This window comes from Cryptomeria japonica, chromosome 2 (assembly GCF_030272615.1).
Source record: "Cryptomeria japonica chromosome 2, Sugi_1.0, whole genome shotgun sequence".
Classification (NCBI taxonomy): Eukaryota; Viridiplantae; Streptophyta; class Pinopsida; order Cupressales; family Cupressaceae; genus Cryptomeria; species Cryptomeria japonica.
This window is the reverse complement of record NC_081406.1, coordinates 374,793,113-374,808,823: the sequence shown is the minus strand read 5'-3', so window position 1 is coordinate 374,808,823 and position 15,711 is coordinate 374,793,113. Positions and strand designations below refer to the sequence as shown.

The following is a 15,711-nucleotide window of genomic DNA, read 5'->3' as shown; positions in this document are numbered from 1 at the left end:
ATGGAGTTAAAACTCGGGCTCGTTCTTTTTCTTTAGAAAAGAGGAGGAAGTTAAGCATAGAATCCAAACTCAACCTCGTTCTTAATCGAATAAAAATTAAAGAGAAAGACTTAAAGAAAACTTAATCGAATAAAAATTAAAGAGAAAGACTTTAAGAAAACGATCTCATGCACGAACATTCTTTTCATGCATGTAGATGCATGGAGTTAAAACTCGGGCTCGTTCTTTTTCTTTAGAAAAGAGGAGGAAGTTAAGCATAGAATCCAAACTCAACCTCGTTCTTTTTCTTTAGAAATAAGGAGGAGGTAAAAAACAGAGGATTCATCTTCAACTCTGATTCAAGATACCAGACGGGTCGTCAAGATTTCCAAAGAATGAATGAATGGAAGTGAAGGTAAGATGAGCCACAATCCAATCTCCTCAATTAGAAATTTGTAAAACAATGCAGCTCACATTGTGCGTTTGTTACAGGCCCAAGATCTGAGAATGGGAGATAGTGAGATTGAGCAAGAAGCCCGAGATGTGGCAACTGTTCAAATTCGACAACAAACAATACACATTCCCGAAGGATTGATGAGACTTGTAAAGAAATGCTTGTTATCCGAGGAAGACACGAGAGAATCCTTTTCAGTCATCTGTGGTGGTCATGTCAATCACTTCCAGGCAGAATCATTTGATGAGCTATGGGGTTGTGGGTGGAGGAATATTCAGATTTTGAGCTCCCATTTGATAGAAAAGGAGGAGATGAAAGATGTGCTCTTTGGAGGAGCTTCCTTCGTTCCATGTATTTTGGCATTGCAGAAATGGTTGGAATTAGGGTGGAGAAAAGGATTCGACGTCCAAGGAGCTCAAGAATTCGGTTGGAATATCATTGGCACTTGTAAATGGATTGGCTCCACTGAGTGTGCTGCACTCTTCCGATCATTCGGCCTAAGAGCAAATATTGTGGAATTCAAATGCCATTCTTCAGCTTCTGCTCAATATAATCATCATTCTGAAGAAGAGAATTCTGATTACCCATTCGGCAGAGACAATGAAATCTATGCTCGCCACAGACATAAAGTCATGATTGATTGGATCTGGAGATATTTTCTTTGTGGGTACAAGGAATCGGAATCTGCTGGAGATAAGCACAACAATCGAGTTATGATCAGCAATAGATCGTAAGTGGCTTCTTGCTCATTTTGCTCTATCTTTTTTATTTGCTCTGCATTCAAAAGTGATAAAAAATCTGAAAAATGAAGTTCTAAAATTTGCTTGTCTGCTATTTACTCTTCTTTGTTTCTGTTTCTTCTTGTTTATTTGTATAAATCTAGATTCTATTCTTGATCTTGGAATATAAGAATATTACCCAAATTATTGAGATACGAGAATAGTTTAGATCCAAGAAATAAATTATAAATAAACCGGTGTAAACCGATGCGCCTGAAATTTTTCTTTGTATTTTTGTTTTTATCTGGATTGAGTTGGAATAGTTAAACAATCGAATTTCATCACAAATTCCATAGTGTAAAAATTTTAGCTAGAAAACAAACGAGAAACTTGCCGATGAAATCAAACTAGAATAAAACAAAATAGAGCAGAGAACAAAGCAGCTGAGAATTTCATTAAAATTCTGTAATTAACTGAATGCAAAATGCATGATTTATACACAAAGAAACACCACCAAAAGAGCTGAAATCACGGTGAAGAGAAGAGTTGGTAAAAACAATGCACTCTTTGGTTAGGCTTAGTTTTGAGCATGCAAACTTAACTTCGCTGTAAACGATAGAGAAGACTGGAGTCTATCGTAAATCACGGTTGGAACATAAAGTTTGTCTTAACACCCCCACATAAGTCTAATTAAGGAGAGATAAACCTAACAAAGAAAAAAAGGGTTAGAGGGAATAAAACACCCCTTAAAATTTACATGAATTGCATGGCAGCTACTATGCTCCAATGTACTATGCTCCAATGTCCTTCACCTAAAGAAGGTCTTGCAAAAAGTGAAAATGAAAAGATAGGGTTCATTTGTGCCTCCACAAAAAAGAGAAAGAATGTCAATACAAAATGTAGCATGATGAATGTTGTAGTAGGTTCGTCTACAACAATTGATAACTCTTTCTTTTGGAACATAGAAACCTTGATCTGTCAAACTGTTGAATTTTCACTCAAGTGAAATGTATGAAAGAATCAAGATGAATGCTTCCAGAAAATACTCATGTTTCTCTAACTTGATGTTGAACTACGACTTTTCCATACAAGACTCAAGAACGGTGACCATTGAGATGAAGATGCATCTCGATGCGAGCTGACACCCGAGAGAAGACACGTGTCCTCAATGTTGTCATCATGATCAAGGAGAGAATCAACAAACAAATGATAAATGTTTGATAGGATTATATCTCACTCATCAAGCGGACAAGAATGAATCTGCTGAAGAGAATCTAAGGTAGCATTCGAAGAAGCCAAGATCTATATCAAACTAGTAGGTGGAGGTGACTGAATAGCTACCAATACTAGAGGTGTAGAAAGAGGAGAAGCGGGAGGAGATGTCTCTATGTAATCAAGACAATCAAGACTCTTCCAATAAGCAATTTCTTCTTTAGTGTCATTGTCATACATAGGATCATCCTCATTATCAAGGGAGAGAAGTATGTCTATAGTTGGATCATTTGGGAATGAAGGTTCAGTGAGATCTCCATACATTTCCCATAAGGTGGCCCAAAGAGTGTGAGGGCACTCAATGCGTGATAGAGCCCATGTGTGTGGTCTCCAACACTTAAGTTTATTAATCCTAAGACATGATCAATCCTACTTTCCCATGCAGATTTCTACCAAGACATTCTTAGTTCAAGAATGAGCCCATACAAATGTGGCAATTAATGAATCCATCAACAGTGTTTTAAGATTCCATCATGCTAGGAATTGTACTTTCCTTCTTCCAAAGTGATGATAGATGGATGATATTTTATTCCCATTTTAGTCTTCGATTACCCCCTTTCAGAACTTTATTTCAGTTCATTTATTACAAAATGCCTATGCATTATCCCCTCAAGAAAGATACATAAAAACCACACTTTATAATTTACATGCAACTATAAAAAACATCTTGTCATGCAAAAAGATAGAATCTTGCCATAGAAGAAGAATCTTGCGCAAAATGAGATTGTTTCAATTTGCTAAATTAGTAATTCTTCAAACCTTCATACAAGTTGTTTGATTTCTATGAGGTTTGAAAATAACCCCAACTATACTACAAAAAGAGACTTTCATGTTAGGATGCTTATGCATAGGTATTCATGAGTGTCTCTATGTAGCCTTGAACAACGAGGATCTGCAAAAGATTGTTTGTGCTCCTTTATCCAACTAGGCTTTGATACCATGTAACAAACAAATGATAAATGTCTAATAGGATTATATCTCTCTCATAAAGAGGATAAGAACGAACATGTTGAAGAGAATCGAAGATAAAATTCAGAGAAGCCAAGATCACTATCAAATTGGCAGGTGGAAGTGACTGAATAGCAACCAATTTACTGGAGGTGTAGAAAGAGGAGAAGCAGGAGGAGATGTTTCTATGTAATAAAGACAATCAAAACTCTTCCAATAAGAAACTGAATCCTCTTTAGTGTCATTGTCATGAATACATTGTATCAGAGCTTGGGAGCTAGGAAGAAGGAGCACAAACAATATTTTGCAAATCCCCACTATTCAAGGCTGCATAGAGGTGCTCATACTTGTGCATAGGTGTTCCTTACAAGGATGTCTCTTTTTGTAGCACAGTTGGAGTTGTTTTCAAACCTCATAGGAATCAGACAACTTGCATGAAGGTTTGAAGAATTACTAATTTGGCAAATTGACAAAATCTCATTTTGCACAAGATTCTTCTTCTATGGCAAGATTCTATTTTTTGCGTGAAAAACTGAATTTTATATGTGCATGTAAACTATAAAGTGTTACATTTATGTATATTTCTTGGGGGGATAATTATGCATAGGTATTTTGTAATAAATGAACTGAAATAAAGTTCCAAAATGAGGTAATCTAAGGCCGATAGAATGGGAATAAAATATCATCCATTTGTCATCACTTTAGAAGAAGGAAACTACAAGTCTTGGCATGATGAAATCCTAAAGCACTATTCATAGAATCATCTATTAGCACATTTATATGGGCTTATTCTTGAACCAAGTACATGTTGGCAAAAATCTACATGGGAAAGTAGAAATGATCACATCTTAGGAATAATTGGTTTAAGTGTTGGGGACCACATATCATGGGCTCTATCACACATTGAGTGCCATCGCACTCTTTGGGCCACTTTATGGGAAATGTATGGAGATCCCATCGAACCTCCATTCCTAGATGATCCAATTATAGACATACTTCTCTCCCTTGATAATGATGATTAACCTACACAGATCTAGGTAGAAAAGAAAAAACAAAACTTGCAAATTCAAAGCACTAGAAGAAAAAACAATTGAAAGATAAAATAAAATTCTTGTATCATTTTCATTGTCTAAAGATGCATGAATTATAATGTATAAATGGCACATAAGAGCAGAAATTACGGTGGAAGAGGAAGAGTTAAAACTACACACTTCTCTTTCATTATCTTAAATGCAAACAAGCGAAATCTTGCCATAGAAGAAGAATCTTGTGCAAAATGAGATTTTGTCAATCTATCAAATTAGTAATTCTTTAAACCTCCATGCAAGTTGTTTGATTCCTATGAGGTTTGAAAAACAACAACAATTGTGCTACAAATAGAAACATTCATGTAAGGTTTCCTATGCATCGGTATGAGTTCTTTTGTGCAGCCTTGAGCAGTGGGGATCTCCAAAAGACTGTTTGTGCTCCTTCTTCCTAGCAACTAGGCTTTGATATCATGTAAAAAACTTTTGTACAACAAAATATAGATCTAGATAGAAAGGAAAATAAAAAAACTTGCAGATGAAATCAAACAAGAATAAAAAAAAATAGAGCAAAGAACAAAACAACTGAGAATGTCATTAAAACTCTATAATTAACTGAATGCAAAATGCATGATTTATACACAAAGAACCACGACCACAAGAGCTGAAATTATGGTGAGGAGAAGAGCCGGTAAAAAAATGCACTCCTTGGTTAGGATTAATTTTGATCATGAAAACTTAAGTTCATTATAAATGATAGAGAAGGTTGGATTCCATCATAAATTATGGTTGGAACATAAAGTTTGTGCTAACACATAGCACACATGAAATTTTTAGTTGTACAACTAGCCACTAGTTATCTTACAAGTCAAAAGTGACTCTTCAATAAGATTACCATCATGACCACAAAACAAGCTAAACATTTAAATCCATTCTTATTCTTCATGAATAAGTGTGCATTACTATTTATAAGGTATTATATATTCACCCAAAAAATAAAAGTGGTATAAGTCATGCTCTAAAGTTTAAACATGATAAATTTTGGAATAAAATACAATAATAGGGTGTTATGTGGAAAAGAGTTAAAGAACTATTAGTAGTAGGAAGATGATTATGAGTATTTGGTATACCCCAAACATCATTAGGGTTCAAAGTATTCACAAGAGGATTCTAATCAACATTGTTGGTATTATATAACTAGCATGTTGGTTGATGGAAGAATAGATGAAAGAAACGAGGGAGGGGGGATATGAATAGGAATTTTGATCCTTCCATCTTTGGGTCTTTTGTATTCACATGAGGGTGTCATGGTGTATCCCCACAGGCCATGGTGGAATGGAAAGTTCCTAGGACCTTGAAGAACATATGGGATTTTTAGGGGTCATGGGTTATTATTGTGGATTTGTAAAAAAACATATGATAGTATAGCAACACCACACACAACTTAACTTAAAAATAAATTTAACATTAATAAGAGGTACTCTCCAATACTATTACATATTTGTAAAATTATATGATAGTTTTAGCAACACCACTCACAAATTTAAAACCAATAAGAGGCACTCAACCAATCACAACTTAAGAAACAAATGATTGAACACTTTTTTAGGTTTGTGAACTCATTGATTATAGCTACACTAGATGGAAAAATGTTTACTACTAATGTGGAGGCTATAGAGATTACATTTTGGGTGGAGGTGCAATCCTAAAGAGAGAAGTAGAAACATGAGTAAAATTTGAGCTAAAGTAATCTCTAACATGAAATGGAACAATTAAGACCTTGAAATAAGAGATCGTTGTCAAGGGTGATGATACACATGTCTCACATCTATATAAATATTTTATGTAGTAGTTTCTATAATGAAAGTCACATAAAGAATAAGTGTCCTACGATATAAGGGAAATACAAAATAATGGTAGAGAAAATAAGAAGTAACTAAGAAAGGATCCAAGAAAGGATCCAAGAAAGTATGGTATAGTCTCTACAAGGAATGTGATGATCATAACATACATATCTATCTTCTACTTGACATAATTTTTTTTAGGCTTGTGTGTATGCATTAACTATGAACCATAGGTCATATACATTACCTAAAAGGAGAGGCCATGAATGGACTTATATTGAACATAGAAATAACAACAATGACGCAACTTATCTACCCTATAAAATAAGGTCTTGTATTATCACAATTAATCCCATACTTGTCACAAAACCCTCTACCATCTAGAACAGTACCAAAACTCTCATGTAATGATAATATTTAATACTGATGAAATGACAATTACCAAGGCATAGATAAGGTTGGGTACCAAGGATGATCCTAATTTTTTTTAAAGGAGGAAGAGGAAGGGGTAGGGAACAAAGGGAAAGAACAAGTCAATAAGTTGTTTTGAGACACAAGTAAAGCAAGTGCACACATACTCAACCATCAGGTTCTATTACCCATTGATATCTAAAAAGAGACCCTTTAGAATATAGGGGGAGGAGAAGAGCCATGCTATTCCTTTTGTATTGTACTTTTTTATCTTCATTTGAAGGTTGTGTCTCATGAATAGGTGATATATAACAAGATCAAAGTGGTAATTTGACCAATGACCAAACCCACAACTAGGTTCTTTTGAAGAGTTAGGGTGGTGGTAAGTGTGTTGAGACCATCTTGTTTGAGTCTAATCCCTAGCCCTTTAACAATAGTTTGAGTTTCATGAGAGTGTGCATCTTGTTCACCACAAGTAGAGTCACTATGCTCCTGACAATACCCACAAGATGGATAATGGTATGTTAACTAGAGGCAAGAGTTGAAGGGACTTTGGCAATATTGCACTTGAGGCATTACCTCAATGATCCAAGGTCACCTAAATATGTGCCACCTTCAGTGAAACCTTATTTTCATGGACTTGGATATATATAAGAACATTAAATAAATCATATCCTTAGTGTACAATGAGAAGTTAGTATCGATTGGATATCTAGAAAATAAAGAAAAATCCTTATTCTTTTATATGCTAAAAAAAATCCACTTTAAAAACATGCCAAATATGGGTATATTTGGAGGAAATTCTAGGTCGGTCCTTGACAAAACGATGTGCCATGAGAGTGGTGTAAGTTGAAAAGGTTTGTAAAAATCATGAATCCAAATACACACAACATTAGCTCTAAGAAAAAAACGTAGAAATGCTAAGAGTTTCTTGATAACCAAAAATAATTGAATAAGCATATACACATACACATACACATACACATACACACACATATAAAAGTTATAAAATTATTGATAATTATTTGTCTCTTAACACATTTAGTTCTGAAGTAGAATTGTTGCTAAAATATCTTATCCTTCCACCACAATAAGAATGAACACTTTTAAGTATCTAGATTTTAAATACATTTATTAAATAACTAGAAACAAAAAGTTTGATTCCATAATATACATTATCTTAATCTTTAACAAGCCAGCCTCAAGAACAACAATGTAAAAATCAAATCTTTCAAACAAAATAAAAAGTAATGAAAACAAGAGAGTAGGAAAATAAGTAATATTTAAATAAAAGAAACTTGATTTTTATTATGTGAAAAGTTAATTAATTCAGTTAGTAAGTTCATTTTTCATATACTAGTTAATACTTTATTAGGACTCACATTATAAGAGGTTCAAGGTGTATATCTATAAAAAAAAAGTAAAGGTAACACTTAATGTATTTTAATTTTATACAATTAGTTATATAAAATATAAATATATAAAAAATCATTTATATTAATTGAGATATTTTTTTATCTATAATTTACTTATTTTGAACATGCTTCTATTTATTTAAGTTATCAACAATATATGGAATGTCACAATGAGTAAACTATATTAAGGTATGTACAGTAGCTCGGTATGCTATATCTCTTTAAATTTATACAAAATGTATGAATGAAGATTTTAATTATATATATGAATTTTTATTTTTTACAACTAATTATGATATTTATATAATGGCATTTGATTATTTAGATTCTTTGCAAGAATCAATTTTCTTAGAAAAAATTAAATTCAATAAGGTAACTTTTATTTGCTTCTCTTCTTTTTATCTTTTTGTACCTCCTCTTTTAAAGCCTTTTCATTCTTATGCATTGAAACACACTATTTTCAATGGACAAACCATAGTTTATAATCATTTTACTACATATATAAATTAGTAATCTAAAACTTACTTCTTGAGGAGGAGATGAAATGTTAGATCCTTGTTTAACCTTGATAAACTTGAAATTTTGTGGGTGCTAGCTATATAAATGTATCTTATCCTTCATTAGTAGAATAATCCCATTTAAGGTGTCTTCATTGACATGATAGTTCCTACAAATGTATTTGTCATCTACTTCTCCATTGACATGAAATCATGTGATAATTCATTAGTAATATCAATATTTGTCATAAACTCTCTAGGGTATAATCTACAACCTCATAACCAATGAGACATTTTCTACCACTTTTATGTCATACAATTCCAAATCATTTTTCTTTGTTTCCAACATCACCGTGCTAAATCATTTGAACCTCTTGATTCCAACATTACCTTTCCAAATCATTTGAACATCTTTGATTCCAACATTGACAACTTCACGAGAGTCATTTTCATTTTTACTCAAGATTATGAACTCTCTTCATTATCTGATTACTTAGCTTCTTAGCTAACATTAGTTTTTTTCTCTCTGACAACACACTATTTGTAAACAACATCCTTCACTTGTAAAATATTATTATAGAAAAAGATCTAGATTGCTTTGTTCACAGTATTTGTGAACAAAGTTCTTAGTATCGCTCTTTGTTCATTTATCTATTGAGTTTGATTTGGAGAACCTTTTAATTTTATATTTCGACCAAAGATACTATGAGGAATATGGTTTCACACATACCCATTACATCCACTTTAATTTTTTTATCCCCTCCCAAAAAAATCTAATTTGTGAGAATACTATTATGATTTCTCTTGATTTGATGACATTTGAATATAAAATTTTAAAATAAAGTTCACATTCTTTTTCCATGCTTCCACATTTTATAGATATATTTAGTGGAGCAATTGCAATTGTGACATGTGACAAAGATCCTTGCCAATTACACTTTGATTACTATCCATACGTTGTTTCAAAGCATCTATTTTGGCACAAACAAGGATAAGAATGTGTAGCACTTCCTTAAACATTCTCTCTCTCTCTCTCTCTCTCTCTCTCTCTCTCTCTCTCTCTCTCTCTCTCTCTCTCTCTCTCTCTCCATATAATATTGTGAGAGATATTAGTAGTGGACTGTAATAAAAATTTATTGTCGTAATCAACATATATAAAAAGTACATTGTTTCTTAGCATGTAACCACATTTACTTAAAAGTTTATAAATCATTTTCAATGAATAATTTTTGAGTAAATTTCATATAAAAAATGTAAATGTTATCATAGGTGAAAATAATTTCAGATTTTCACATTATATCTATGAATTTACCTTATGTTACTAGCATGAACGTTCTTTGGAAAGGATTATGGAAATTGCTTTATGTCTGCAATCTATATCTATTTGAAATATTCAAACCTATTTCAAAATATATGTTGATGTGTTTCTACAAATTGATCTATCTCCTCCACTATAAATTAATAGACATCCCTAGCCTAATAGAAAGATCCTATCCATTATGGTGCTTACCAAGAAAAGAAATAGGGAGGAGGTTACTAGTATAAAGAAATCACAAGCCATATGGAATCTAAAATCACACCTGAAATTTATATCTACTTAAAAAATCTCCAACAAACCTCTCAAAAAATTTATTTAATGTATATCTTATGCAATCACACCATCTTAGATGAGGGCATTTCATTCTCAAGCAATTTGAAATTTTTTTGTGGGAATTTAAGATTTATAGCTACATTTAAACTTTCCCTACATACATGTTTGTATGAAAAAGTCCATGCGTGGAATGAAACTCTACACATTATTGTGGACTTTATCATTCTTCTTCGAAGTCACATTTGGAGGAGTAATGAGGGGTGTAAAATTAATTAAGAATCCTGATAAACAATGCCTCTCCTTATAGGAATGTGGAAATTCATGTTTTATCAATATGAAACATGAAAAGTAAAGCACCCTAGTTTGTCTACAAGGTCAACACCCTAGTTTTTATTCTTATTAATATCAAAAACATAAAAAAGTAAAGCAAACATAAAATAATAAAATCAGACCTACATTAAGAATCAAAAATAAAAGTATAATGGTATTGCTTGACATATGTAATGTTAGTGTTATGTTGAAAATAAGGCACAAGGACTTTAAAAAACTCATTTTACTTTTTAGAGAGATCCAATCATACTCTACCTCATAAAAAATGAATAGAGCATGCACATACCATTCCCTCATAAATGAAAACAAAAAGTAGAATGATGTTTTGATAAGGACTTGATCTAGATTACAAATGTCACATAAGAAAATTCCTAGAGTGAAAAGAATTCTTCTATACAAACTACTAGAAATCCTTTTTACTCTTGATAAATATTCAACCTATAATTGGGTGATGATGGGATTTGAACCTCCAATGGTTCATCTCTAACCCTAGCATGAAGATTGGATCATTAAGATTACTATTAACCCCTATTTTTAGTGCTATGGAAGTTGAGGGGTGCTAAAAATAGATATAGATAAAATGATAGAGCCAATGCCTTCACTTGACAAATAAACACATAATTATTTTAGAATGAAATAAAACACAACACAAAATAATCTATTCATGTATATATTCCCCTTAAAATAATCTTATGGACTCTCGTCAAGTTGACTCATCAAATACCAACATGAATGCAACTTCAACTTAATATGGGTTTGATATATCCTCACCACTATGGACATGGAGTGGGCTTTAAACTCCACCACCACCCTTCACTGATGTTAGACCTAATATATATAAGAAGTTTAAGATATGACATTAGAAGAATTCGCAAAAAAAAAAAAAGATGCTAAAGTTTTGAAACTAGTAGATTCCATTCTTAAGGTGAAATCTAATTGTAACTTCCTATTGTTAGCATAACAAAGTTTCAAGCTACCTTCCATCTTTGAAACCTCCCTCATCAAAGACACCATAACAACTACATCATCATAGAACTTAAAATAAACTAGTTCAAAAAATAATTACAACACAATTGTTGGCATTGTTTGTTGTCATTGATGTCAACTTAATGTTTGACAATATGTGTTGTCATTGATGTCTACTTAATATTTGACAATATGTGATGTCAACTTAATGTTTGACAATTTATGTTGTCATTGAGGAGAATAATATAATATGTGTTGTGGTCATTGATGAAGTAGATGATGTGTGTCCAGTATATTTGAGGGTAATTGTGCCTCTAATATAGATAGTGTCTTGAGATTGGCATGAAGGACATTCCAGAAGTCCAACAATTTTATCCATATCAATAAAATTAGTCCAAAAGTTCATCATAAGTATATGGTAACACATTGTTACTTATGCTTTATCTTTTGGTTGTGGGATGTTTGTGTAGTAGCTAGTGGCTACTTGTTGTAGGGGGTTGTTGGCTGGCATTTGTGATTGGATTCATACCTATGCTACTATTAAAATTTGTCTAAGTATTGAACAATGCATTTTGCCAAGTCTATCAGTTGATATTATGGTTTGCATTCTACCACATTGCATGATTTGGTTATGCAATTATGGAGTTAAGTTGAGTAGATTTTAAGGTGCCTATGTCTAGGATTTTATGAGACAATCTACAACAAAAGTTATAAGTGTCTATTCTTTGGGTTATAGATTGACAATTTATTGTGTCGTTGTTGAGTCACTAGAATACCTTGCATTCTTCTACAGTGATTGGTATGACATTGTAAAATTGAGCATTTATTAAAGATGGTGAAAGTTTTTAGTGGTGCAAGTTTCAAATTAGTTGGTTTCCTGCAATAGAATATTCATTATGTTAATGTGACATAATCTGGTCGGTTTTCACTGTGTTTACCAGTTCAATGAGATTACTCTTTTTTGCTTAGCTTTTGGGGATTGATTTATTTAGGAGATGATTGAAGAAAGGTTATAGATGATTTTAATTTCCTTTATTTTGGTTTGTATAATGCTTTTGGTATCTCTTTGGTGGTGTAGAGGCTAACAATTAACAATTTTGACAATGTTGTTGATATTTGGGCCGACAGATTGAGTTTGTTCAATTGCGGTTGATCCTAACCTATTCTAATTTCTTTGAAGGATGCGATAATATGTGTTTAAGATTTATCTATGTCTTAGGTTGATCCACAACCTAATCTTTGTGTGTGATATATATGTTTGGATTTGTCTTATATTGGGCTACATGTTTCATTTTCTAGGTCTTATGGATGCCTACCTAATTAATGTTTTAGTATGTTGCAGAGGGTATATAAGAAAGGATAAATCACTCGTGAATAAATAAGTTGGGTGTTGTAATGTGCAAACTAATTTGGTGATGATTCAATTGAGAATGAAGTATGTGAAATGAGTATGACATTAATTGTGTAACAAAGAGGACTACAACTTTAGCATATGTCAAATGCTTCTACTATAGCAATTCATGTTACACATCTCATTGTAATATTCATGTATCTTTCTAGGAGATCTAATGTGTATTCTCAATAAGCCTTTTGTATCTTTCCTTGGGGTAGTGAACCTCAAATTGCAAGTCCTTTCGGGAGTAGTGAGCTTTCTTGGCAGCGTGTCTAAAACAAACATTGTAATACTTGTTTCTTATAATGTGAGTTAACTCTCACCATGGTTTTTACCTCCTTGGGTTTTCCACATAGCAAAATTGGGTGTTTTGTGTGGTGCATGTTTTGGTTCCATTATTTCTTTCAATAGTTCTGATTTAATGAATGAATGGTAAATAAATATTTTTTTTTATTAATGCCAATTCACCTCCCTCTCAAAATCCAAGTGTGTTAAAAAAATGGTATAATAGAAAGTTTCCTAAGATAATAGTCTAACAACTTAGGTAGATATCGCATTTGAACACAAAGAACAATGTTGAATAATGGAATTCTTTTGGAAGCAAATTTATCAACAATGGAACCTTAGGATAATTAGGATATTGATCTGGTTGATTGTGACATAGATTTTGAAGGAAAATTTTGGTTTGCTCTTGATGACCTACATGTTGCAAGGGAAGAATGTGAAGAATACATAACCAAATTCTATAAGGTAGAAAGGATGATTGTTAGATTGAAAGATCAAATTGTAGAAAGCAAGGAATATAAAGACAAACTCAAAATTGTAGGAAGATGAACTTGTCGAGCTGAAAAATAAAAATGAAGAAAGTAGAGAATGCACGATGTCAAACTCAAGGAGGTAGAAAATGACATAATTAACCTAAAGATCCAAGTTGAGGAAGGAGAGAAGACTATTGATTGATTGGAGACCAACCTTCATGATAAATTTGTTAAATGTACCAAGCTTGAGGCTAATATTGTTTCTTTGAGAAAATAATTGGAGGATGCAAAAGAGAAAATATAGAAATGCTTTAAACTAAAAGGTGGTAGTGACCTGCTTGATGAGATGCTCAACTATCAAAAACCACAAAAGAACAAGGGTGGCCTTGGTTTTGAGAATGGGGAAATTTCTAAGACTATAGATAAGAATTAAAAAGGAGAGGAAGTGTTATAAGATGAATCCAAGAAGGTAGAAGGAGATAAGAATAATTTCACTCAAGTTTGGAACAAGAAGAAGAACCTCAAAAGGTCAACACCGATTCAAACTACTCAAACTAGGTATTCTCAAAATTTCAATGGTAATTGCTTCTTTTGCAATAATGTATGACATAAGGCTGATGAATGTAGGAGTAGAATGATTGTGAACTAATTTATGCCTCCAAGGCCTTAACTATTTAATAGTCAATGCTATAGTTGCAATAAATTTGATCATAAAGCTAGTGAATGCAAAAGTAAAATGATGCGGAGTGGTTTCATAAGAAAGAACAATGCCATGACTTCCCAATCCTTCTATGGTTATTGTTACACATGAAACAAGTTTGTCCACAAGGATATTGATTGTAAATATAATATGAGAGGAGGAAATGGTCTACATCATTGTACTACATGTTATAATTACAACAAATTAGGACACATTGCTAAATTCGATAAAGGAAAGAACGTCAGAGCTTTTGTTTCACATAAGGAGGTTGATTAGATTCAAATCAAGGAGGTGGATAAAATTTGGAAGAAGGAAGAAAGTAATGTGATGTATTTGTACCTCAGGGTGGTGCAAATTGTTCTTTCAAAAACTAAAGAGAAAAGAGATTGGTTTAGGGGGAGTTAAAATTGTGTACTTTTTCAGAGCCCTTATGAAGCATAGGTTTTGGAAACTTCAAAATGTTGTTTAATGATGATGTGGATGGGTAGTGATATTATGTCTTTAAATTGTTTTTTTGGAGGAAATACCTTCCTTATAGAGGTTTGTTGAATTTTTTATGCTACCTTGTTATCACGGTAAGGTTAAAAAGTTGCTAAAATAAAAATACATTCAATGTGGATGTGATAGGGAACCTGGAGGCTATTTAATCAATACTTGGTAATTTTTAATCTCACCTTATGCAATCAAGAAGCTACAAAAATATGAAGAGCAAATAAGGTTTTTACAGTGTTACTGTTTTCAAACCCTAATGGTTGGATTTCTAGGTATGTTCAAGTTCTTTCTACAAACCTTAAGTTTCAAAAGTTGATCATGGGCACACCTAAGATGATCAAAATTATGAAAAATCCAACACCAAAATTCAAGAAATACTCATACAAATCCATTGAGACAGATAAGGATGGTGCATTTTCTCTCATCCCCATCAATGTACTATATACTAAAGATATTCACATCTACATCTATTCACCTCTAAATGAGTAAAATCATCTAAAGATGGAAGAATTCAGAAGAATTTTTTTTATTATATGACCTTTTCCAAATAAAATCAAAATATGCAAGTATCAAAGAAAAAAGCTTAGATGTTTGGAAGGGTTTCCCCAAATTCACCCTTGAAAATGAGTACCTATAAGAATAGCTTTGACTTAAATTTATAAAGAGTTTATATATCTTGATCAACCTTAAATTATCTTAAAAGGTGTTATTAGGTACATTAATTGGTTGTGCTCCACTAGAGAAATACCTACACTAAAGATGGTGAATAATGATGAAGTTATTAAGCTTACAGGAGAAATATTCGACAAGAGAACCTTTAAAGTGAATGATATAGTTGACTTAGGGGTCTAGTATACAACAATGAGTATATCATAGAAGATATATTATACAAACTGAGAGGGGCCTTCTACAACCAC

The 15,711-nt window shown here is 32.5% G+C and overlaps 1 protein-coding gene across 1 annotated transcript in view; it reads left to right on the top strand.

Annotated features, from left to right (window-relative positions):
• The first annotated feature begins 307 nt into the window (after window positions 1-307).
• Window positions 308-15,711, top strand: part of LOC131027146 (uncharacterized) — a 42,891-nt gene continuing 27,487 nt past the window's right edge. The window contains exons 1-2 of the mRNA XM_057957136.2: window positions 308-394; window positions 472-1,163. Coding sequence (XP_057813119.1) covers window positions 383-394; window positions 472-1,163 — 704 coding nt within the window. The 5' untranslated portion in view covers window positions 308-382. The remainder of the gene's footprint in view (window positions 395-471; window positions 1,164-15,711) is intronic.